At 33.9% G+C, this 26,517-nt stretch overlaps 1 protein-coding gene across 1 annotated transcript in view; it reads left to right on the top strand.

Moving 5' to 3' along the window:
- The window catches only part of LOC114329455 (uncharacterized), a 126,595-nt gene that overhangs the window by 61,562 nt on the left and 38,516 nt on the right, over nucleotides 1-26,517 (top strand). Inside the window, exon 2 of the mRNA XM_028278570.2 lies at nucleotides 20,315-20,441. Within this exon, the coding sequence (XP_028134371.1) occupies nucleotides 20,357-20,441 (85 nt within the window). The 5' untranslated portion in view covers nucleotides 20,315-20,356. The remainder of the gene's footprint in view (nucleotides 1-20,314; nucleotides 20,442-26,517) is intronic.

The raw sequence follows: 26,517 nt of genomic DNA, 5'->3' as shown, positions 1-26,517 counted from the left end.
GCCAAATGCTGCTTCTGTCTTTTGGATTGTTGCGTTTGCATGTGGTGCAAACGTTAGGTTTTTATTCAATGTGATTCTTAGGTACTTGGCTTCGTTTTTTTAATTCGATGGGCCTTTCTTGCACTATTAGTTCCTCTGGATTATCCCGTCTCTTTTTGAAGAAAACCTCTTGGATCTTCTCTGAATCTATTTTTTTTTTCTCTATTGGATACACCAGCCTTCTATTGTGTCCATTGACGTCGTAAGTTTCTCATAGCTACATCTAGGTTTCTGGAGAAAGACAGCTTTTCTGCAGAAGAGGAAGGAAGGCAGAATTTTTCAGGAAGGCAGCTCCTGTATATTGTTTATCGTTAAATCCATCTGCAATGGATTCGGTTAGTCGGAGTACTTGATGTTCACTAAAATGCTATGCTCTGAGGCCAAATCGTGTTTCAGGAATTATCCCAAGCTGACCTGTCTCTATTTGGTGCCTGGTTTATATGAATATTTCTACTATATTGCCGAGTGTTCGAAGTTAGCTAATCGCCCTGTAATTTTGCGGGAAAATGCTGTTCTTCCCTGGTTTGTGAATTATTATCACACGGTCTTCCTTCCATCCATTTAGATAGAGCCTGTATTTGAATATTACATTTCTGATGACCGCCCTGGCGGTTAACGTGTTGAAACATAAAAATAATCTAAATTGTACCTAGTCAAAAGCGTTCGTACACGTTATTTGTATGATTTAATTACAAAAACTGCCCCAATCCTCGCTGATTGTCAGCAAACATGCCATACATTTTTCTTTGTGTATCGAAAAGTGCGGCAGAGCTTTTTGTAGAGGAAAAATCAATAGATCTATTACAAAAAGATTAAGCACAGTCCTTTCTATTATGTACTGCAAACGATTGGTATTCTCATTCACTTAACACAGAATTATCGATTTTCGCTTGTAAGTTATTTATGGAATCATTTTACTTGTTAATAGAGGTTTAAACATCCATCCAACAGGGTTTATTACGGTTTTGTTGAAGTATTTATGTGCATAATAGTGGGGAAGGTGTAAAAAGCTTTCTTGGCTAATTTTGAATTGGAGCTTTGGGACGAATTTCGTTAAGACCAACGATTGATTAATAAAACATTGATGAACAGTGTTTTTAAGTTTTTATAAAACTAATTTAATTCTCTACAGTTGTTTCAGATTTAAGACAATTTCTGTAACAGTAAATATCTTTCCGTTTATTGAGATGCTAACTACCTGTTTTTCTTGAAGAAGCTCTATCGAAATTTAATCTGTCGCTTAACAGGTTTTGGAATTATGGGTACTTCTTGATTTAATTTTGCTATTAATATTGTATAGTCCCTGTTCGTATCTGCCTCTCTTTAACTCCTGAAATCCCTTTAAAAATCTACAACTGCTTTGTTTACCTACTTTGTCGGACACTATGAATCTGACTCCAAAAAATCTATTGATCCTCCCACTCTTGAACAAGGTGATCTGTCCTATTTTTATTAATTCTGTCTCATTTCATTTCCCAGATATTTATCTTTTCTATATTTTGCCATAATTTGGCTCATAAGTTTTTCTTCTACTAGCTTTTGTTTTTCTTCATCCCATATCCATTCCTTCGAAGATCAGCTTCTTATAGCCTAGTCTGGCTGTTTTCCTTTACTTTTTTCTTTTTTTGCTATTTCAACTATTTCGTTCCGTGTTTCATTTTCTTTTGATGACAGATCGATATGTATCTAGATACGATCTTGATGTTCCTTCAACTTACTTTTCCTATTTAATAACTCCATTTTAAGGCTGATTTATGTTAGAAAGGGGCGGCACGATACGTGCCGTAGAACAATAGAAAGCGCACATCCCCGGCACACTCCGGTGTCGCCCCATTCCGTTGTATGATAAACTAGCCAATACTTTTCATATCAGAGGATTCTTCAACGTGTCGCGTTAAGACAGCCGTGTCGTCCAGGTCCCCGTCCTTAAATAAATCGGGCTATATCCGTGAAGGTTTCTGTTTCTATGGCGTAGACGGTTTCTCATATTTTTGCTGAGTTCTTCAGTTGTATTTGTGTCTGCAGTTCTTGTGATACGAACGATCCCATGCTTTAGGTATCGCCATATTTATTTAATTTTTGAATATAGTGCTCATTATTTCGCATCACTACTGAACTAATGTCATTAAAAATAAGCTCTTTATGAGAATAATTACAGTGGAACCTCGATAACTCGGATTAATCGGGACCGCGACCGATCCGGGTTATCGAAAATCCGAGATAGCCGGAGAATATGGTAAAAATTAATAAAATACGGTATACTTACAGATAAACTCCGTTAGAATTGAAATAACATGAAATATATTTATAAATATGCACAGTACCTACTCATTAAAATTACTAAAAAAAACACCAACCCCAAACGTAAGCAAATGGAAGCCAACAATACAAGACACACAATACTAAAGACCATTGTTTATAAAAGAATTTTTTAAATAGTCTTTCCTAAACAATGCTGACAGTTTGAAATAAAAAGGAATAGATACTACAGACAGGTGGCTGTTGTTTCTGCGGCGTGTGCTATGAGTCATTTTTAATATTGTATAGTTCAAATTACACACATAAGTACACATTATCTCTCAAATATTATATTACATACATTTTTATTGTTGAAAGGTTTGTCTGATAATTAACTATTTTGATTGGAAATAAGCCACAATTAAATTGAAAAATACAAAATATTGAAAATCAAAATGTTTATCTGATGAAAATCGGTCCGGGTTAGCCGGACTTCCAGGTTATCGGGGGCCGACTTATCGGGGTTCCACTGTATTGCTAACAGACTGGGGCCTAAGCTAAATCATAAAATTTTGAAAGTTTTCTCTTCGTTCTTCTTAACCTATGAAATAAAACGTATATTTTGCAAATTTGCAAATTTTTTCATCAAAAAGATGACAACATAACAAGAAAAATAAGACGTGTGTTAACATCGGTAAACTGGGCTCAGAGATAGAACCCTTAAAATTTAGGGTAAAAAAAGGCTGTTTTTGACCCTTTCGAGGGACATATCTCTGGTCCAGGGTCACGTAGAGGTTAAAAAAAAAATAGATACAGGCTATTTTTTTAAGGTAAATTATACACTAAAATTTGATAAAAATCCGCGGACCTCCCTTATACAAAAGTGGTCGAAAAGTAAAAAGATTGCTCATAATGGTAGGGGAGCCCAAGCGGTGATTTTGGCAGTTACTCGAGTGGGTCAGATTATCACACGGGGAGAAACCTTGTAACCTGTAAATGTACCTCTACCATATATTGGCTATTAATACAGGAAAGTTCGTTAAGGGGGGACTGAAAAAAATCTATCCTTAGAAACACTTAAAATCATCAGATATCTATCCTTAGAAAAACTCGAAATCGTTAAGTACATGCAAAAGAGTTTATATTTAAAAAAAATCTGACGATTTGAGCGGGGCGTAAGGAAAAGGGGTGAGTCACAAAGTTTCACAAAAAAGTAGCAAATATTTCACGAAATGAACGTCAGATGGAAAAACTAAAAAATACGTAAACAATATTTTTTAAAAATCTCTCAAATGATACCAAACACGACCCCCCACGGAGAGGGGTAGTGGGAAGATTTAAAATTTTAAATACGAACCCCGCGATATTTCGCGAAATGAACAGCAGTTCGAAAAACTGGAAAATACACGTATTCAATATTTTTGAAAAATCTATCGAATTCAACAAACACCACCCCCACCGAGGTGGGGGGCGGGGGGTTACTCTAAAATCTTAAGTCGGAGCCCCATTTTTTATTGCAGATTTGGATTCCTTACGTAAAAATAAGTAACTTTTATTCGAGACATTTTTTCGAAATATGGAGAGATGGCGCTATAATCGATAAAAATGATTGTTGGAAATGAAAAATTAAATTAAAAATGGAAAGTCCTCCACTTTATGGAAAACTTAACTTAACATTATTTGGTTTTAGGACCTACCTACTTTTCACAACCCCATTGGCTCTCCATAACGCTCGAGTAACTGCAAGTTTAGCATACTTTTCTTCCCTACTATAATAATATATATTTATTTATATATTAGAGTAATTTAATCTACCTTAAGACCCTTTTTTAATTTTAATAAAACATGGCACTAATTTTATCCAGCAGTTTATGTAGACCGTAGTCTAGACTCTCGTTCATCGAGTCACGTCACGTCCACTGATAATTAACTCATTTTAAATATCCCAAGGGATTGACTCATTAGCAACAAACCATTATCGAGTTACCGAACCCCATAGGCAATTTTTTTCACGATTTGTTTTTGTGATAAACGCACCGAACACATGATTAATAATTTTATTAGGGTAATAAAATGGCCTTTTCAAAATATATTAGAAGAAACCCTTGTTTTATCGACCCATCGTTGTGTATGGGAGGGACATTTTAGTCCAGCTGTATGCTCGCCCCCGTTAGATAAATTATCCCGATTCGTTTTTTTGCACAAACTTACTCAAAAAGATATTATAAAATTATTATTATGAAAGTCAGAAAGTGGCCAGATCAAAGTTTAAAGCCCTCCCTACGGCACCCTGAAGAAATTTTTGTTATTCTATATTATTAAGCCGTTATTTTTAATTATTAACAATGATCGCTAAACGCGTATTAGACGGCCGTCAATGGTGAGTGCGAAAGAGAGACACCACTCCGGCCGTCTAATGGTGAATCTCACTCGCATTCACATTGACGGCCGCCTCAATACGCGCTCAGAGCTCATTGTTAATAATAATTAAAAATAACAGCTTAGTAATAAAATAACGACAAAAATTTCTTCAGAAGCTCGTAGGGGGGGGGGGGGGTGCGGTTTAAACTTTGATTTAGTCACTTTCTGACTTTCATAATAATAGTTTTTAAGCAAGTTATTAAGCCTTGAAAATGGCCATTTTCGTGTTTTTCAAATTATAAATCGCGTATAACTCGACAACAATCAATTTTAGAGAAATATCACAAGTGACTTGTTTTTGCTCATAAAAACAGAAAGAATCTAAAAAAATTGTCAAAAGTGAAAAATTGATTTTTTGAATTTGTTTAAAAAAAATTGTTTAAACAATTTTTCGACAGCTGTACCTCATGGCACCCTGTAGATTTATTATAAGTACAATGGAACCTCGATAACTCGGATTAATCGGGACCGTGGCCAATCCGGGTTATCGAAAATACGGGTTAGTCGGAGAATATGGTAAAAATTAATAAAATACGGTATACTTACAGATCAACTCCGTTATAATTGAAATAACATAAAATATATACGGGGTGTCCCGAAAAGATTGGTCATAAATTATACCACATATTCTGGGATCAAAAAGAGTTCGATTGAACCTAACTTACCTTAGTACAAATGTGCTCATAAAAAAAGTTACAGCCCTTTGAAGTTACAAAATGAAAATCGATTTTTTTTAATATATCGAAAACTATTAGAGATTTTTTATTGAAAATGGACATGTATCATTCTTATTGCAGGAACATCTTAAAACAAAATTATAGTGAAGTTTGTCTACCATATAAAAATTTTATGGGGGTTTTGTTCCCTTAAACCCCCCCAAACTTTTGTGTACGTTCTAATTAATTCATTATTGTGGTACCATTCGTTAAACACAACGTTTTTAAAACTTTTCTGCCTCTTGGTATTTTTTCGGTAAGCCAGTTTTTATCGAGATGCGGCTTCTTTTTTAATATATTTACATAAAAACTTTATGGGGGTTTTGTTCCTTTAAACCCCCCAAATATCTGTGTACGTTCCAATTAAACTATTATTGTGGTACCATTAGTTTAACATAGTATTTTTAAAACTTTTTTGTCTCTTAGTCTTTTTTTGACAAGTCACCTTTTATCGAGATGTGGCTTCTTTTTCAAAATATACCTAAAAATGTAAATTATAAATAAATTTTCAGATTATTAACAGGTTTCTATAATCGTACTTAACCATATACAAATATGTGGTGGAATCGATAAATATTCAAAATATCTCGATAAACACTGGCTTATCGAAAAAGTACTAAGAGGCAAAAAAGTTTTAAAAACGTTGTGTTTAACTAATGGTATCACAATAATGAATTAATTAGAACGTACACAAAAGTTTGGGGGGTTTAAGGGAACAAAACCCCCATAAAATTTTTATGGGGTAGACAAACTTCACTATAATTTTGTTTTAAGAAGTTTCTGCCATAAGAATGATACATGTCCATTTTCAATAAAACATCTCTAAGAGTTTTCGATATATGAAAAAAAATCGATTTTCATTTTGTAACTTCAAAGGGTTGTAACTTTTTTTGTGTGCAGTATTGTATATAGGTAAATGATGTTCAATCAACCTATTTTTAACCCTAGAATCTGTGGTATAATTTATGACCAATATTTTCGGGACACCCTGTATATGTACAGTACCCACACATCTAAATTACTAAAAACACGCAAACACAAACCTGAGCAAACGGAAGCAAACAATACAAGACTGTACTACACACAATACAGTCACAATCGGAACGATGTTACGAACAGTGCAAACTAAGACCATAGTTTAAAAAATAATTTTTTAAATAGTCTTTTAGTCTTTTGGTGCCTGTTGTTTCCGATAAATCTGAGACAATGACCGTCACTCTACCGCCGCTGCCGTGTGCCATGAGTCATTTTTACTATCGTATACATAGTTAAAATTACACAAAAACACATATTCTCTCAAATATTATATTACATACTATCTCTTGCAAGATAATTCGGATGGAATTCTCCAGATTAAGAGACTGGGCCGATATCAAGCACAAAATAATCTGGGGAATTCCATCCGAAGTATCTTGCAACGGATAGTACATTTTTATTGTTGAAATGTTTGTCTGATGAAAATTGGTCCGGGTTAGCCGGATCTCCGGGTTAGCCGGACTTCCGGGTTATCGAGGGCTGACTTATCGGGGTTCCACTGTCCTCTTTTTGATTAAGTTTGTGCAAAAAAAAACGAATTGGAATAATTTACCTAACTGGGTCGAGCATACAGCCTGGACTATATGGGAGGGACATTTAGCCCTCGCTGCCCACCCCCGTTGAAATGATAGTCCGCCTGCCACCTTATAAAAGTCACGCAGAACTAAAAGAGTGTGCTTGTGCTGGTGGCTCCCTTCAAAAATTAAGATTGTAATAATGGGCAGCGGCAGCGACTCGCAATCCATCATATTTATTATACTAGGTGGTTTCTTTAGCTGTACAGTAATTTTTTATGTTTATTAGTCAATTTTTAAATGAAATAGGATGAATTTGTGAAAATATATTAATTCTAATAGGCACTTATTTTACACAAAAATATTTTTGTGCGGTCATATTTAGATACGGATTCAGACCAAGGCGCTCTACTATTGACCAGATATTCACTAGAATAGAATAGAATAGAAATATGCTTTATTGTCACTGAAAATTTTTACAATTTTATGGACAAAGCTTACATACAGTCAAAAGAAAACATAATATCAATAACAAATAACAAGTACAATTTACTAAAATAAGATAAATCGTCAATATATGTACAGTATAATATAAGATATAAAAGCCAAGACAAAAACAATTTATTGCAAAATTTATATAAATTGCAAATTGAACATACTTACAACAAATATAATAAAATACATAAGGAACTGACAAGTTTATGCTACTGCGTATGAAATCCAATTTTCTTAGTTATTCATTAAGAAATTCTTCTATTGAATAGTATGGTCTTTTAGATAGATAGGCTTTTGTCATTTTACGGAACTTTGGGAAAGATGTTGCAGATTTAAGTTGTAACGGGAGATGGTTGTACAGTTTCTTTGCGGAATATAATATAGATTTCTTTACTAACTCAGTGGATGGAATCGGTAAATAAATGTCAAATATTGAATTTCTGGTGGAGTAAAGATGATTGGGCCTTACTGGAAAGACATGAAGGTGTTTACGAATAAAACAAACCGTTTCTAGAATATATAAAGATGGAAGTGTTAAAATTCCGTAATCTCTGAAGTAAATTCTACAATGTGTAGATCTTCTGAGGCCAAACAGATATATTATTGCCCTTTTTTGCAATTTAAAAATAACATCAAATTGAGCAGCTGTACTAGAACCCCAAAAAGGAAGACCATATCGAAGATGAGACTCGAACAACGAAAAATATGTTATTTTAGAAGATGCTAAATTGAGTTCCCTTGAGACAGATCTGATTGCATAGCAAGCTGAGGCGAGTTTCTTACTTAACGAATCGATATGAAGGGACCATTTGAGGTTGCTGTCTAAAAAAATACCAAGAAATTTTACAGAATCAACGGTACTGATCTGGCTGTTATTAAGAGGCAAAGGTTGAAGAGCTCCTTTATAGGATAATGCTACTGTTTTATTTACGTTAAAAGAAAGTAAATTAGAGTCAGACCAGGTCTTTATCGTCAGTAGATCCGAGGTTATAGTTTCATGAAGAGATGCAATAGTTGACTTGCTCCAAGTGATACTGGTATTATCAGCAAAAAGAAAAATTTTCCCATCGATTTTTAAATTAGTGATGTCATTTATAAAGATAAAGAACAGAAGAGGACCCAATACTGAACCTTGTGGTACTCCACATACAATGTTTTTGAGACTAGAGTCAGTATCATTTGCTCTAACTAGTTGTTTCCTATTATTCAAGTAGGATTGGAACCAATTTAAAGAAATACCTCGAATTCCATGTAAATTTAGTTTTGTAATGAAGATGTCGTGATTTACACAATCAAAAGCTTTGGCATAGTCGCAGAAAACAGTGGCAGTATAAAGATTATTGTTTAGTGCTTGGTAAACCTCATGTAGTACAGAAAACATGGCATCAGTGGTACAATTATTTGTTAAAAAGCTGAACTGATTTTGTGATAAAATGTTGTTATCAACGATAAAGGACATAAGTCGAGTTTTAATGAGTCTCTCGATAATTTTGGAGAGTACCGGTAGTAAGGCAATAGGTCTATAGTTACAGGCATCAGATTTTTCACCACCCTTATGAAGAGGAATAATAATGGCTGTCTTTAGGCACTCTGGAAATTTACCTTTTTCGAAGGAATCATTACACTACAAAACAGATAAAGGTGGGTCCAGACATACTCCGAAGCAACGAACCGAATCTCGTTTCGTACTTCGTAGCGAGCATTTTGACGTTCCATCAATAATTGCCTTAAAACCGTATCTGCAAGATGGACGTTGCTGCAGCAGCTTATATACTTATGCCTTATTCAGTTAATAAAAGGAAAAATAGTTGTGAAAGGAGGAAATATATAAACCGTTTTTTACCCTTAAAAATTCAATTCATCACCCCCCCCCCCTTCTTGACCTCAAATCTCCTTCAATTTATTTTTATTTTGTTATATTTTCTTCCTTTTTCAATTGGTTTCATTCTACTATAATTTGGTTCCACTTTTTATTATTTTCAAAGGCTTCTGCATTGGTTTATTTTGAATAGTATAATATGGGGAACTACATTTGATTTCTAATTACATTACCTACTTATTTTGTAATATATCTTTAAATACCAAAAATTATTTGGTATTTAATCTTTGAAAAATTCATCATCCAGTGTTTTTTGCATGTACTTTTTTATTTATCCTTGCTACCTCCTAAAACCAGATAGAAGACTGGTCATTTTTTACATTTATATGCAGTTGTAAAAACGAATCTTTAATGATATCCTGATATTTGGCTGCGTTTACTATGCCTTTAATAAAATATAAAGTTCTTAACCCTTTGGCCGACATACAATACCACAGTATAATGTCCTGTGGAAGCTTTAAAGTCTTTTTGAGAATGGAATCCTTATGGAATGCTTCTGTTTTTACTGAATCACACGCTTTCGCTAGTCTCCCACACATACATCAAATTTGCTTTCGTCGCTGTAGATAGTCCCAATTATGTTTAGTCCACAAAAGTTTTGATTTGGCCTAAATGTAACGATTACCTTTTTGAGTTTCCGTCAACAATGGTTTTTCTTTGGCCGACCCGAATAAATAAAAAAATAGAAAATGTATATCGCAAAGAACCTACAAAACACACCTTATGAAAACTAAGGCCGCTTTTGAGGATATATATTTGAGACAGTTACTTCTCTTAGAGCCGGTATTTTATGCAACTTTCTGTCCCGATTAAACCCCGGTTAGAGAAATTTTGTCATGGAAAATTCCGCTAACCGAGGTTTAATCGGGACGGAAAGTTGCATAAAGTACCGGTCCTTAGTGTATTTCTTCTTCCCGAATATATACATTCCTATTATAATATATTCCGATTATAATTAAATGCCTTATACTCCTTTAAGAAACAGTTTTTGGCGGCCTGAGCTTTTGCCGCGAACATCAATACTGGCAGTTTGACCATACAGTGGCACCTCGATAAGTCGGATTAATCGGGACCGCGGCCGATCCGGGTTATCGAAAATCCGGGTTAGCCGGAGAATCTGGTAAAAATTAGTAAAATAATAATTTTTAATAGGAAAATACACATTATAATTGCAAAAAACATGAAATACATATGCACAGTACATCTAAATTACGTACAGTTGTATACACTATTTTTATTTCTTGGTAAAAAACTCAGTCAAAGTGAAAAAATGTTTCTTTTGTCTGATGAAAATCGGTCCGGGTTAGTCGGATTTCCGGGTTATCGGGGGCCGAGTTACCGGGGTACCACCGTATTTCTTAATTATTATATTAAACACAGTAGTTGTTCCTACCGTCAATTCATTTTGTTTTTCCTTTATGGTACTAATAAATAATAATTTTTCGCACTTTTTGATCAGTAGGTTTTCCACGTGCCATTATTTTATTTACACCACTATTGACCCCCATTAAAGGTTAGAATAGTAAAATTTGGGATAACTAGTCAAGCAAAGTTAGCTCTTTTTTCGTCTATCCCGACTGGACCATACAAAAGTTATCAATAAGAATAATTCATTATTGCTAGTGCAAATGTTTTCAAATTTTCAAAAGTCATCCCTCATCTGGACTATTTCGTTTTAGTATATCTGATAAACAAACAAGTTTCCCTCGTACAAAGACTTTCTAAAAAATAATATTCCCTTGCATCTTGTGTGTATCTAAGAAATTTGTTTAATAAAGCGAAAACTGAAAACGTTCCATTAAGATCATGAAGTTGATTTCGACATGATGCTCCCTCTATTTATTTAGAACAAGTCGAAACAAGTGAAGCATTCCAATTTCCAACTGGCTAAAGCGTCACTTCACTTCTCTCCCGATCCCGATGCCGATGAGGAAAGTGCCTGATAATTATTTAGTCATAATGAGTTCAAGGTTTATTTGATTCGAATGCAATGATGCGAAAAACTTATCAGACTGTTAAATATTTGCTTTAATGGGATGATATTTAACGATTGAAAGAATCCATACAAATGTTTCTTTGGTGCTAGTTATTTACAACATTTAGCCCCATTATGATGCTTGCAAGTACAAATTTGATGCATATTGTGATGAATAAAATAAAATACGGTGCAATATGATGCATTTAGATCGGTGTCTGAAAGAGTTATTATATGAATCCTGTTGGGGTGTGCATAGATTATTTCTCGTAAGTCATCAATTATAAAGCATACGAAAAAAGTCATAGAAAATGGTCTGTTTAGAAGTAACGAATTTAATATACTTACTGGAGTCAGACCAGAGAACAACGACCACGTCAGACTGAGATGCGTGCTTTCTCTGTTTCTTGTTAACATAGCTGTAGACTATGTTGTCTCCAAACTAAACTCAGATACAGGAGGTATACAATGGAAGTTAACCACACGCTTAAGTGATCTAGAATATGCCGATGATATCTGTCTCTTAGGACAAAGATTCCATTTATTTATTTATTTATCGTATGGCATAGACACAACAAGAACACATAATTTTAAAAAAAGTATATAAAACATTACATGAAGTATCACAAACGAACATCTAATGTATTAATATACTGTAAAACATTTTCGGTCGCATTCAGGAACTCATCGAAAACTCCAGGGTACTGCCTTCGGGGGCATTCCTCAATAATGTGGCGGACGGTCTGCCGTTGCGCACCACAATCACACTCAGGAGTAAGGGCCTTTCCCCATCCCCATCTATGCAAGCTGTCAGCACATTTACCGGTCCCTGTTCTTATTCTGTTCAGCGCCGTCCATGTATTGCGGGGCAGTTCAAAGCCTGGCGGTTTCTGATCGATACAGGCCATTTGGTGTGATTCCTGTGGTGAGTCGCTCTCCCTTTGTCTTTTCCAAGCGTTGGTGAGGTCGAAATGTTCCTGATGTAGGGAGGTGGCCCTTAACAATGGGGGATATCTGGAGCGCAGTCTGTTCATTTCGATATCAAGCTTATCATGGTGGATGGGTAGTTGATGGTTAGCCTCGATTTTTCGATATTCTCTGAGAAGAGAATGACTTCTTCTTAGTTTAGGCGGTGGAATGTGACTCAGAATGGGAAGCCAATAGTTCGGTGTTGGTCGAATTGTACCTGAGATCATTCGAATTGTCTGGTTTAATTGGGTGTCAATGATCTTCGTGTGTTTGCTATTGAGCCATACCGGCGAAGCATATTCAGCCGTCGAGTATACGAGTCCGAGAGCGGATGATCTGAGTACGGAGACTGAGGACCCCCATGTGGTGCCACATAGCTTTTGGATTATATTATTTCGCGTCTTCAGTTTTTCTGCCGTTCTTTGTAGGTGTTCCTTAAAACTTAAGGTTCTGTCAAGAGTCACTCCAAGATATTTTGGTATTGAGTTATGAGCGAGTAGTCTGTTTTCAAAGTGAACGGAGAGTTTTTTGTTGGCTTGGGCATTATTCAGATGAAAACAGCACACTTCAGTTTTCGTTGCATTGGGCCGTAGCCTCCATTTGCGAAAATATTCACCCATAACAGCAAGGTCATCCGTCAGTATTGTTTCTGTAACATTCATGTTATTATGTCTTGCTGCAATGGCCCAATCGTCAGCGTACCCAAATTTCTGCGAAGTTGTCCTAGGTAGGTCCGCGATGTATAAATTAAAGAGTAAGGGTGCCAAAACAGATCCCTGTGGCAGTCCATTGCTGAGCTTTATTTGGACACTTCTTAAGTTGCCCATTGTGACGTGAAAAGGTCTGTCGGTGAGCATGCTATCAATGAGTTTGGTTACCTTTTGGCACGGGATGGCACAGATCAGTTTGCAGATTAGTCCTTGTCTCCAGACGGTGTCGTATGCAGCTGATAGGTCAATGAAAGCAACGGATGTTTTTTGCTTTCTTTGAAAACCTGCTTCGATATGTGTTGTTAGGGATAGGATCTGATCTGTGCAGCTGCGGTTAGGTCTGAACCCTGCTTGCTCAATAGGTATCACCCCCAATATGGTGTTACTAATTCTGTTGTGGATTAAGCGTTCCAACAGTTTATAGACACAGCTTAGCAGTGCAATCGGTCGGTAGTTTTGGGGTTGATCATTTGCTTTTCCTGGTTTCAATATGGCTATAATGGAGGCCTTTTTAAGGAAATGGGGGATTTCTCCTGATTTTAATATATCTGTGTAGAAATCAGCCAGCCATTTCCTAGCATATTTGCCACAATGGAGTAAAAATTCTGGATGTATTTTATCGGAGCCGGGTGCCTTTCCAGATTTATTTCTGATATTGCTGAGGTAATTTCTTCTGGAGTAAACTCGTCAGAGTATTCAGATGTAGGCGGGCATGCAGACTTTAGTATTTTTAGGTCTTGTTTTACTTTGGTGGTTACAAAGATTCCAATATGTGGCTGACCAACTGGAAACACTTTCCAGTGAAGCTAATAACATAGATTTGAAAGTCTTCTTCTTCTTCTTCTTCTTCTTCTTCTTCTTCTTCTTTTATATAGGCAATACTGCCTGTTTTTCTTCAACGGTGCCTTTCATTATGCCCTTAAGTTGTCATTCCATCTTTTCCTTGGGCGTCCTATATTTCTCCTGCCTAACGGTGACTTGTTTATGGCTATTCTTACTATACTTGATTCAGACATCCTGCTTATTTCCACTCTTCTTTTCTGTTCTTTACCCAGGTATTTATATTGTCTACCCCACATATGCGTCTGATTTTCTCACTTCTTACCCTATCCTGTAGTCCTTTTCCAGCAATCCTTCTTAAGATCTTCATTTCGTTGGTTTCCAGATGTCTTCGTGTTTTGCTTGTATCTGGTCTTGTTTCGACCGTGTAAGTCATAACTGGCCTAATAACTGACTTATATATTCGGGCCTTTGTTTCCAATCTTAGGTGTTTGTTTTTCCAAATTGTGTCGTTTAGGCATCCCGCCGTTCTACTGGCTTTAATTATTTGGTCTTTTACCTCTTCGTCGATATTGTTGTCGGCTGATAGATTTAATTCCCAGATATTTGAAAGTCATTACTTGTTGTATAATTTGATTGTCTAACTCCAATTTGCATCTTATTGGTTCTTTGGCAATTACTAAGTTTTTTGTTTTTTGGGCTGATATTTTCATATTCATTTCTTTTGCGTTAATGTTGAACTCGTGCAATAATCTTTGTAGGTCGTCTTCGCACTCTGCTACTAACACGGTGTCATCAGCGTAACAGAGTATTTTTATCTCTCTATTGCCCATTTTGTCCCCTTTTTTTTTCTTCAGGGCTTAGTGAATCTCCTTGCCTGATTCCTGTGTTTGTTTCTATAGGTTCTGTTATTATTCCATTGACTTTCATTTCTGAAAGTCAATATTAATAAAACCAAATCCATGAGAATAAATGCAAGAAGCAATATACTACATATATACTATTAACAACATGCAGATTGAAAATGTGGCAAATTTTACTTATCTTGGAAGTGTCGTACTAGGAAGCGGAAGTATGAATACAGGTATCTAATACAGAAGACGACATTCATATGAGGTATAAAAGCTCAACAAGCGTTCAGCATGCTCAACCCTATTTAGAGGTCTGATTAGCGTACTATAAAGACAAAGATCTGAATATTCCAGTTAAATGTCATTTCTACTCTACGGATGTGAAACCTGGAAAGTGATAGTGACAAAAAAACCCTTATAGACTCCATATCTATGTTAACAAATGCCTACGAAGAATTGTTCGTATTTTGGATCGGCCACAAGGTTTGTTATATATGGGGCCAGTTGTTCGAATGCTAATCAAAAATGATCATTATCAAATATTTAATTACAATTATATTTGATTAAGCGCACTTCTGACAGATGCCACATTTTGACGTTATGTTGACATTGTTGACTGATTTATTTTATTATTTTGCTTTTAATCTAAAATAAACCATAATTAAACTATTTCTGATGTTAATTTCTTGTTTTTTTACTTACAAATCAATAATAATAATAACCAATTTTTAATAATATAACAGCTTCGGCTATATTTTAATTACTGCTTTACCCACAGTCAATGAATGATTAGTGTTTTACATGTATTTTTGATGTCTCGATTTGAGTCCCATCAAGAAAATTGATTACTATAAACTGATTGATTATACAGTGGAACCTCGATAACTCGGATTAATCGGGACCGCGGCCGATCCGGGTTATCGAAAATCCGGGTTAGCCGGAGAATATGGTAAAAATTAATAAAATACGGTATACTTACAGATAACCTCCATTATAATTACAAAAACATGAAACACATATGCACAGTACACATCTAAATTACCTATAGTTGTATAGAGTGTAGAGTTTTGTTCATTTCTTGGTAAAAAACTCAGTCATACTGTAGAGATGTACCGACATCATATGATGCTGCAATAAATTGATTAAAGATTCGCCTTTATCAATCCTACCTAATGTTTCTAGTTTCTTTTCCATTGTCACTACAACATTTTTACGTTTTGTTACCATTACTTAGACAAAAATCACGCAAACACAATCTGAAGCACGATTACAGAACGGAAGTGATTAATATGACTGTACTACACACAATACGGTCACAAGGAACAATGTTGTTATTTAAGAAAAGACTAAGACCATTGTTTTAAAAAAAAATTTTTAAATAGTCACGTCTATTTTAAACAATGCTAAGACAGTTTGACATAAATAAAGGAAAAGGAATACAGACAGGTGCCTGTTCTTTCCGATAAGCCGAGACGATCGCTCTGCCGCCGTGTGCATGAATCATTTTTACTATTGTATATGTAGTTCAAATTACACAAATACACATTATCTCTCAAATATTATTTTGCCTACATACATTTTTATTTGATAAAATTGTAAAAGTGTTTATTTGTTAAATTTTTGTCTGATGAAAATCGGTTCGGGTTAGCCGGACTTCCGGGTTATCGGGGGCCGACTTATCGGGGTTCCACTGTAATTAACTTCTTGATTAGCTTTCGAACAACCGGCCCTTAGTGGTTGTTTTATTAGGAAGTACTTAATACTTATTTGTTGGAAATTTTTTACAGACATTGAAGTTATCTACATACTGAATGGGTTTGTATGATTTATTAAAATAAACGAAAATTGGACAATGAGCTTTTCGACGCGTTAATAAACTAAAGATATTCTAAATTATAAACCAAAAAGAAGGGCAATTTTAGGACACACCTTGGAAAAATGGAGCAAATTGTGATGCCGGAATAGACAACAAACGCTTCAACTCTGGAATAAACAAAAAGGAAAAAATAACTTACACAAATATTATCAAAGTTTGTTTGGATTACAAAAGGATTATTAAAAGAAATGAAACGATCTTTTGAGCCGTACACATCCTTTAAGATACCTAATACATTAGCAAGCTCCCATCTAATAGGAAAATTAATTTTCCCAATTATCTTTTGGTAGAAAAGGAAATAAACAGATTTTGTAATACTATTTACTTTATTTATGATACCGAAGGCGCAGCAGATGATATTTATAATTATTTTCCTTCTAATGATTTTCCCGATACGCTTTTGTAAATAACGAGTTAGGTATACGAAATGTCTACTAATTAATACAAATCAGGGGTTTGTTTCGTTTTTCTAAACAATAAAACAAAAAATTGATCATTATATGGAATATTGTGGCTGAAAAATTTACTACTTTTTCTGATCACAAAACCGTATTAAGATAACGAGAAAAACTAATATTTGTTCGTATTTTTCTTAACTAATTTGACATTTCAATATATTAAAAATAAACTGCAACAATAATTATTATTGTCAAATCTCATGTTTTTGCTTCTGACATGTCAATTTCGAGATCGAACTATAAAAAAATAAAATTGTAAAGATTATTATAATCTACAAAACTTTCTACTTCTAAAACGGGGTTTTCAATGAAAAAGTCACCAACAAAATTGTTTTTTTTTTATGTTTATATGATTCTGAATTTAATAGAATTGGACACACAGTAGGTACCTACACACGAGCACCTACAACAGACAAAAACATCATTTAATCAAAATAAACAATCTTTTATTAGAAAACATTGGTAACAACAAATACAATAATCAAAAGACAACGCAAACAGCACAATATGTATATCAATCTATTCAAAAGACAGTTGAACGCAACAAGGAACCTGATACAGTCAAAAGGTCTAAATTACGCTGTAAGATGCTCATCAGTTCTTAAACGAAACATAATTAGAAATAGCCTTCTGCACATAAACCTCCTGCTTGGGACCCAAGCAAAAGCAATTTTTACGCGGAAAAGTCACTAGAGGAAACCATGACTAAAGCGCCTTACGCTAGCCTGAATTAGGGCACCTACAATTGATTAGGGCACCACGTTGGAATCTATTACCCAGAATTCCCACGTGAAGAGCATTTGGCTGATAGTTGTGCCCCTATCGTGCATTAGAGTGCTCTAGGGGGAAAGGGATAGTCTGGAGCATTGGAGCGCGGTGAAGTGACTCCTGTTTTACTCAAATACACCTCGCTTCAAGGATTTGTCACACTCGAACGTCATTTTCAAGGGGTGAACATGTCTCACAGGCTGGGTTAAATCAAATTGCTTGCTTGTTTGCAGAAAGCTAGTATACGGAGAACTGATCTGAAGACTTAACTGGCTTACAGATATTGCCTGGGGACCAACCGGGTTTTAACGTATTGAGTTAAAGTCAAACCGTGCAGCGATTTAGGATATATAAATCGCTGACCCGTTATTCTCCGACCGTGTATTGAACGGCTGCTCCCATCTTCGTCCAGGGTTGCCAGGAATTTCCCCCAAATTTGGGGTATTTCTTCTTGTTTGGGGGATTTTTTGGGGACGTACACTGAATGGGGGATTTTTTGGAGGAACATTTTTTCGCATTGGGGTTTTTTGGGGTATAATTTTAAGAACACATTCCATTGCTTGGCCGATTTTGAATTTCAAGTTAAACTGTGATTCACAAAAATCTTTGAAAATAAATTCATTTACAGTCGATTTTGCCATCTAGTACAAACTACTCAACTTATTTTGTGAAGAATTATAGTTTTCTTCAACAGCGACACAACAAAATTTGGTTTTTGTGCGCTTGATGGGGTATTTAAATATTCATAATCGTATGTGAAACACAGAAAATTTTATCTCCTATTGTTTAACTTTATTTACTTATCTAGAATTAGCTTTGAAGAAGGTTATATTTTTTCTGGTGTGTTCAATACGCATAATTTATTTAAATTAGTATTTGTAGGCGTGTTAATCTAAAAATATGCCCAAAGAAAAGGAGTATACCCGAAAATACCGATTTGCTTGGGAATCAAATGCTGAACTTAAAGGTAATCTGTTTAATAGAATTTTAATGGTGTGGGTCATTAATAATTAATTATTCTATGTATGATGGATTGGTTCTGTATCAGAAGATGACACAAAATCATTTTGTAAGATATGTAAATGGCAGATTTATATATAAAATCTACTAAAATTCTACTAAATTCTTTGCTGGTAAAATGACACTTGACAGACAAAAAAGAAGAAAAAATGACAGATGACAGCACAAAAAGAAGAAGAAATGACAGATGACAGCTCAAAAAAAGAAGAAGAAATAGCAGATAAATTTTGGGGGATTTTTTTTAAAATGTCATTTTTGGGGGAATTTGTAGTACAGGTTGGGGGAATTGTATAAATGGGTCTGGCAACCCTTCATCCTCGTACCAATTGCCTGTCTTATGTTGATTTGTGCGGATGTACTGACAAAGTGCCATACTTTTCGAATACATTAAATATATTTATTTTTATACGACCGTTTAATAATATGCTCATTATTCACTATTTTTGAATAGATAATAACACTTATTACTTTACCCCTGGGTAATAGTTCATTACTCACGGGCTGAAGTTACTCACGGGTCATTACTCACGGGTTGAAGTTAGACTCCAGTGGTGCATGGCACTTTTAATATACTTATTATTAGCAAATAAAATTACTTAAACTTTATTTAATAAAATAATTCAATCAAGTAATCTATATCAACTTCGAAAAATGTTTAAGAATTTTTAACCGTAATAATGGATCAGTATATTTTTTACGTTTAAATTTCAACATTTGACATTTTAACATTGACGTTATTAAAAGGTAAACATGAACAATGTGTGCTAATTCCTATTTACGGATAGAAAAACTATATCAATGAATTCTTACTGTTGATTGTACAATACATTTTTATTGGGAGCAAACGTTTTTTTACATGTAATTGCCTTATAATGTCTTATTTTTAAAAGCCACCGCCATTATAAATCATGACACTAATGACATTTCTATGATTCTAACAGTGTTACCATAGTTATATAAAAAATGTTTTCTTATAAAAAGTAAATTCTTTCGATTTTTAATAATGTTAGTAGTTGATAATTATATTTTTCTACTGATCCAAATAAAAAAGGTCGTACAAAAAGTATAGTATTCTACTCGCATAATGGCTATTACTCACTCTGATGAATTACGACACTCGCCTACGGCTCGTGTCGGAAACTTCATCATCGTGAGTAATAGCCATCATTACATGCTCGTTGGATAATATACTATTTTATTCACAGATAGCCGTCCGGGGGCCTTATTCAAACCTGCGTTGAGGATTAAATATTATTTTGATATTTTTATTTTATTGTCGTAGATTAAGAATATATTTTTATTTAAATTAAACCTGCGTTTTTCTGAGTCTGCTGTCTAACAGAGCTACTCATCACATATTTTATCAATTTCTGAAAACAGTCCGAGTTATATTGTAATTAAACAAAACAAGAGGAATTTAAACCTCCAACATCTACCTCCCAACCGACCGTTGAGATTAATTTTATAACGAAACTCAAAACATTGTAAGTTTGGCAAAATAACGTATTAAAACGCCAAAAAGAGAAATGGCCGACAATTAATTCTAACCGGCAAATATTTTTGTTTCAGGAGAACGAGCCTAAAATGTAACCGGTGGCAGCGGTCAACAGTATGGACGTTCCATGGACTTCCCTTGTCATTCAATTTATTTTACTTTTGTTCGTGCTACAGTTTACGTCTACGTTTAAACAGACAGGTAAAGTTGAGAGATTCAAACAGTTGATATATGAACGTAGAGCATAGCAATTATTCATATGGAAATATTTTCATTTAACGCTTTGTTTACGATTTAATACCTTTCATCTAAAAGTTTTAAATAGATTATTATCCTTAGAGCGACAATTCTCAACGCATAAGGCTCCTAGAGAGTGTGGGGAGCAATTATATAAAATTACAAAAAAACATCCTACTGACTGCGCCAAATAATAATGTTTAAAACTGATTGTTATATTACTTTATTATAATAATTACTTTTATAGTAGTAGTCTATTCCATTGGCTTAACCTCCGTGTCTGTAAATCGCTTTGAGGCTTTCGAAATGTGGTGATATAGAAGCATTTTAAAAGTTTCTTGGGTGGAGAAGATTTGAAACTACATAATACTAAAATATCTCTTGAAAAACTTCTTCTTCTAAAAGTGCCTATCTTCTAGAGATGTTGGCGACCACATTGACCCATCTTATTCTATTTACGGCAGCTCGAAATAGATCGGTTGACGTTAGACCAGTCCACTTCCTAAGATTGGCCAGCCAGGATATACGTCTACGTCCAGGGCCTCTCCTGCCCTCAATCTTGCCTTGAAAAAGTACTGAGATTATAAAAAGTATCAAGAAGAGAGAGCTGGAATACTTCGGACATGTAACGGGAGGTCCTAAATATAGGTTCCTACAAAATATAATGCAAGGGAAAATAACAGGCAAACACAGTCCAGAACGGAAAAAAGCCTTCTTGGTCGCAGTGAATAAAATTAAGATAGAAATGATGGCAACTAACTTTCTGAAAAAACATAGGGCATGAAGAAGAAGAAGTAAATTGTGATCGGTGGCAGCGGTCAACAGTATGGACGTTCCATGGACTTCCCTTGTCATTCAATTTATTTTACTTTTGTTCGTGATACAGTTTACGTCTACGTTTAAACAGACAGGTAAAGTTGAGAGATTCAAACGGTTGATATATGAACGTAGAGCATAACATATATGGAAATATTTTCATGTAACGCTTTGTTTACGATTTAATATCTTTCATCTAAAAGTTTTAAATATATTATTATCGTTAGAGCGACAATTCTCAATGCATAAGGCTCCTAGAGAGTGTGGGGAGCAATTATATAAAATGACAAAAACACATCCTACTGACTGCGCCAAATAATAATGTTTAAAACTGATTATTATAAGCTGTGAGCTCGTACGTAGAGGGGATATTTACAAATTCGCGAGCGCCAGTAGTGGCAAGTCTGTAAACGTATACCGGAAATTTGACATAAATGTCAAAGTGATTAATTTAAAATTAAAATTAAAAACATTAATTATAAAAAATATTAGTTGGTCAAAGCTGTGGTATATATTTTTACCTTAAATATACTTACGTTTTAAATACTAAATTTAAATTTTTTAATGTTCCGTAATATGTAATTATAAATTAATCTATTAACCTTTAGCGCCACTACACGATAATTGTGAAAGTATCCGAAGTAAGAAATTCATATTTTATCAATAGAACGTCAAAATGATTAGCAAAATCTTAAAAAAATCGATTACAATTTAATTACTTTTTTGCGTTGTAAATAGTAAGCGATAATAATTAAATAATAAATTTAAAAATTACCGGTGAAAGTTGAATTAGTAATCCGCCAGGAGCGACACCAGCGAAAATTACAATCACTTTCAGTGATCTACGATCACGGGACTTTACACTCCTGAGCTATTTAGTGTCAATAAATACTGCAGACAAGATCTGGACAGATGAAAAATTGCCTTGCTGTAAGTACAATATTCTTCTTTTTAGAGTGCCGTGTTCCTACGGTATCTCGGCAACTGTCACTGTATATTTCAGTAACCTATTGTTTGTGTCAAATTAATCATGGTTTTCTTACCACGACTCACGGTTATTAGACTTTATTACGGTTGTCTTGTCCCACGGTGGTGGGGAGACTTATATTTTTGACTTTACGTCACAAGAGTTTACATTCCCATATTTTTAAATGATTTTCGATCATTGAATGTGTGTTATTGTGTATATAGTATTTTTACTACAAAAGCGATATTACGTAGGTCAAAATTTTTGACGTAAGAGAACTGTCAAAACACTAGTATGTGACTTTTCATTATTGCCATGTTTATTATAAACATGGCAATCACAGATGGCAATAATGAAAAGTCACATTCTAATATTTTGACAGTTCTCTTACGTCAAAAATTTTGACCTACGTAATATCGCTTTTGTAGTAAAAATACTATATATGTGTATTATTTGTGTTATTATGAAATAATAAGACAAATAGTACACATTTTATCTTATACCGGGTGGCGAATCGTAAAAAGGGCCATAGGAAACTCAATGTAAAGTTCTGAATTGTTGAATTCCTGCTTCCCTAATTATTCTACATCAAAAGTCATGAGAGAATACTTGTAGAGAATTAAAATCTGTATTAAAATCAAAAGTTAAAATTGTTCTACGATTTAAATGCATTCCAAAATTTTGAAAAATATGATACATTTGCCACAATAGGTATGCGTGTAAAAGTAAGGCCACACGTTACTATTTAACTGAAAGTGCTCACACCATTGGCTGAATAAAAAATTTTTTATTATTAATCCTTTCTCCGCAACTGAGGGTATCTTATCAACTGTATTGTTTTTAAACAATAGATGATAAAATAAAAATATTGACAGTTCAAAAATGTGAACATTATTGCATTGTGTGTGGCCTAAGTTTGGGCTGAAAACTAAAATGTATTACATTTTTACAAAATTTTGGAATATGTTTAATTACGTAGACCAATTTTAACAGTTATTTCCAATACAGATTTCAATCCTCTTCAAATAGTTTCTAATGTCTTTTGATGTAAAATAATTATTAGGGAAGCTGGAATTCAACAGTTCAGAATTTTACATTGAGTTAATGCAAAACTTTGACGCATGTCAAAATTCTCAATGTGTTTTAATTGTATTCATTTTTTTCGAATCCTGAGAAAACTAATAAATATTTTTGAAAAATTTAAACTCAGAATGAAAGACTACATTATTATCGAGGACTGAAAGTCCCTGAAAATTTCTATAATGTTGTTCTGAAGCTATTTTCTTGTGGCATTTTTACAATTTTAACTATTTAGAATGGGAAATAAGCCACAATATTATTAAAAAATGATTTTAAAAAATAGTATTTTGTATTTTGACAACGGCACCCGATTTGGGCGTCGAAACGTTAATAAAAATCATTTTTTAATAATATTGTGGCTTATTTCCCATTCTAAATAGTTAAAATTTCTATAATGTTTATTTTAATAAGTTACAGGGCTGAATATAAAAGAGAAGTGTGATATTTAATTTCAAATATTTCATTCAATAGAATCTGCTTGTTTATTCTAAGGGGCTTTCCGCCCTCGGTAATAATGTAATCTTGCATCCTGCGTTTAAATTTTTCTAAAATACTTGGTTTTCTCAGGATTCGAAAAAAATCATATTACGATTCAAATGACAGTAAACTCTCGTGACGTAATCTCACCCTTAATGTTCATTGGTTAGTCGATTTAGGCAACCGTAGTAATGTCTAAGAACCGTGACCACGACTGATTTTTCGTCGAATTAGATGATGCTTTCGTTTATTCTCGGGTTATTTCTATTTAAGTTGTCTCCTTTCCTCCATCATTTCAACTTTTTTAAATGTCATCCACGCTTATTTTTTATATTGAGTGACTGTTTGATTTTGCTTTGCTGTATCGATGATGGACATGTGATGAGAGGCGAAAGATATAACATCTTAAAACTCATAATTCAAGGAAAAATAGAGGGTAGGAGAAGCGTAGGAAGGAGACCCGTTTCGTGGATGAAGAACCTGAGAGAATGGTTTGATTGCAGCTCAAGGCAACTGTTCAGAGCAGCTGCCTCAAAGGTCAAAATAGCCATGGTGATTGCCAACCTTCGTCGTTGAGATGGCACTTAGAGAAGAAGTATTCATGATATCGCTCTTTATGTTATCCCATCTTTCTTCGACTGTTGGTACATTGTATACTTGTATGATGTTGTCGAGTATTTTGTTGTTTATTATCTGTTTAAAGTGACATTTAAATTCCATTTATTTTAGTTTTTGACTTCTGATGGCTTCTTTGACTCCTTTGAATTCTTAATTAGTTAGAAGCCTTATAGGGGATATTACAAAGATTTTACGAGTTAGCCTAAGACATATATTTGTACGGTTAAATAAATAAACGTTAAATTGGAGTCAGAAGTAGGTTATTTAAATAAAATAAAATAAACGTTACTTAGTACGTTCCTTAAAGGTAAAATATTGCAAAACCTCTAAATTTTAAAGAACCGCTTGGATTGACATGAAATTTGGCATACACATAGCTAACAAGTCAAAGAAAAAAAGTGATATTGTGCCGATGTGTGCTTTTGTCCTTTCACCCCCTTTTGGGGGTGAAAAATATGTGTTCGAAATAAGTCCGGAAATGGATAAAATGACTAATTCTAAGCAACTTTTGTTTTATAAAGTTTTTTCACCAAGTTAATACTTTTCGAGTTATTTGCGAGTGAATATGTTAATTTTTCTACAAAATAACCACGTTTCCAGACGGTTTTTCGCAAATAACTCAAAAAGTAAGTAATTGGTCGAAAAAAAATTCTTATCAAAAATATAGCACGTAAAAAAGTGAAAAGCATGGCGTATATATTAGGTCACTATACCTAGTAGAAGCAGAGTTATAGTTAATGAAAAATAGGTTCATATTCGCCAAATTCTAAATCGAATATTTTAACGTGCCATAACCAAATAACAAAGCACTTTTTTGGGAAAAACTCATTTTAACTGTTTTTAAAGTGTTTAAAAAATGCTTAATTTTGTTTTTTAAAAAAATTTTTTCGCATCAAAAGTAAACAAGTTACGCTCAAAATAAAGTTGGTCCCTTTTTTGGTAAGAAATCGGGAAAATCACCCCCTAATTAGCATTTCAAATGAACTTAATTGTTACCACTTCACAAGTTTTTTACTCGCGTAGGTATGTATTGATCATATGATCTGTAAGTTTCATCGGTTCAAAGTCCTTATTTTTTAAAGAGCTGTAGTTAAAAGGGCTTGAACGAATCACTTATCACGAGTGTATGCAAATTTAAAAACACCCAATCTTAACCAATTTTTGTCTTACAGAAAAACAAAAAAATACAAAATATTCATAAAAGTAAAGCCGACTTTTTTTATTGTTTAAGATTTTTGGTATCTCTAACAATTTTTAAGTTATTTTGAAAAAAATTATTTTTTTCAAAATTAAAATTTTTAAAAATTTTACTTTAAAACCAAATTTTTCCAAAAATATAAGGAAAGTAACTTGTGAAGCGGTAACGATTAATTACATTATTTAAGTTGCTAATTGGGGAGTGATCTTCCTGATTTTTTTTTGCCAAAACAAAAGGGACCAACTTTATTTTGAGCGTAACTTGCTTACATTTGATGCTAGAAATTTTTTTTATAAAAACAGAAATAAGCTTTTTTTAAACACTTTAAAAAAGTTGTAATGTGTTTTCCCCAAGAATGCTTCTTTATTTGGATATTTCACATTGAATTATTCTATTTGGAATTTTTCGAATATGAACCTATTTTTCATTAGCTATAACTTTGCTTTGGCTAGGTATAGAGACCTAATATATACACCGTTTTTTCACTTTTTTATAGGCTATAGTTTTGCTTAGAATATTTTTTTCGACAAAATGCTTATGTTTTGAGTTATTTGGGAAAAACAGTCTAAAAACGTGGATATTTTGTTGAAAAATGAACATATTCACTTGCAAATAACTCGAAAAGTATTTATTTGGTGAAAAAACTCTATAGAACAAAAGTTGCTTAAAATTAGCCAGTTTATCTATTTCGGGACTTATCTTGCACATATATTTTTTCACCGCCGAGATGGGGTGAAAGTCACCCCCAGGGCAAAAGCACACATCGGCACCATATCACTTTTTTCTTGAACATGTTAGCTATGCGTATGCCAAATTTCATCTCAATCCAAGCGGTTCTTTAAAATTTACAGCAAAAACCGTGAAAGAATGTACTAACAGCATAT

The sequence above is a fragment of the Diabrotica virgifera genome, chromosome 7 (genome assembly GCF_917563875.1).
Source record: "Diabrotica virgifera virgifera chromosome 7, PGI_DIABVI_V3a".
NCBI classification, from domain to species: Eukaryota; Metazoa; Arthropoda; class Insecta; order Coleoptera; family Chrysomelidae; genus Diabrotica; species Diabrotica virgifera.
Note: the sequence above shows the minus strand (reverse complement) of the source record. Positions and strands in the feature narration are given on the sequence as shown.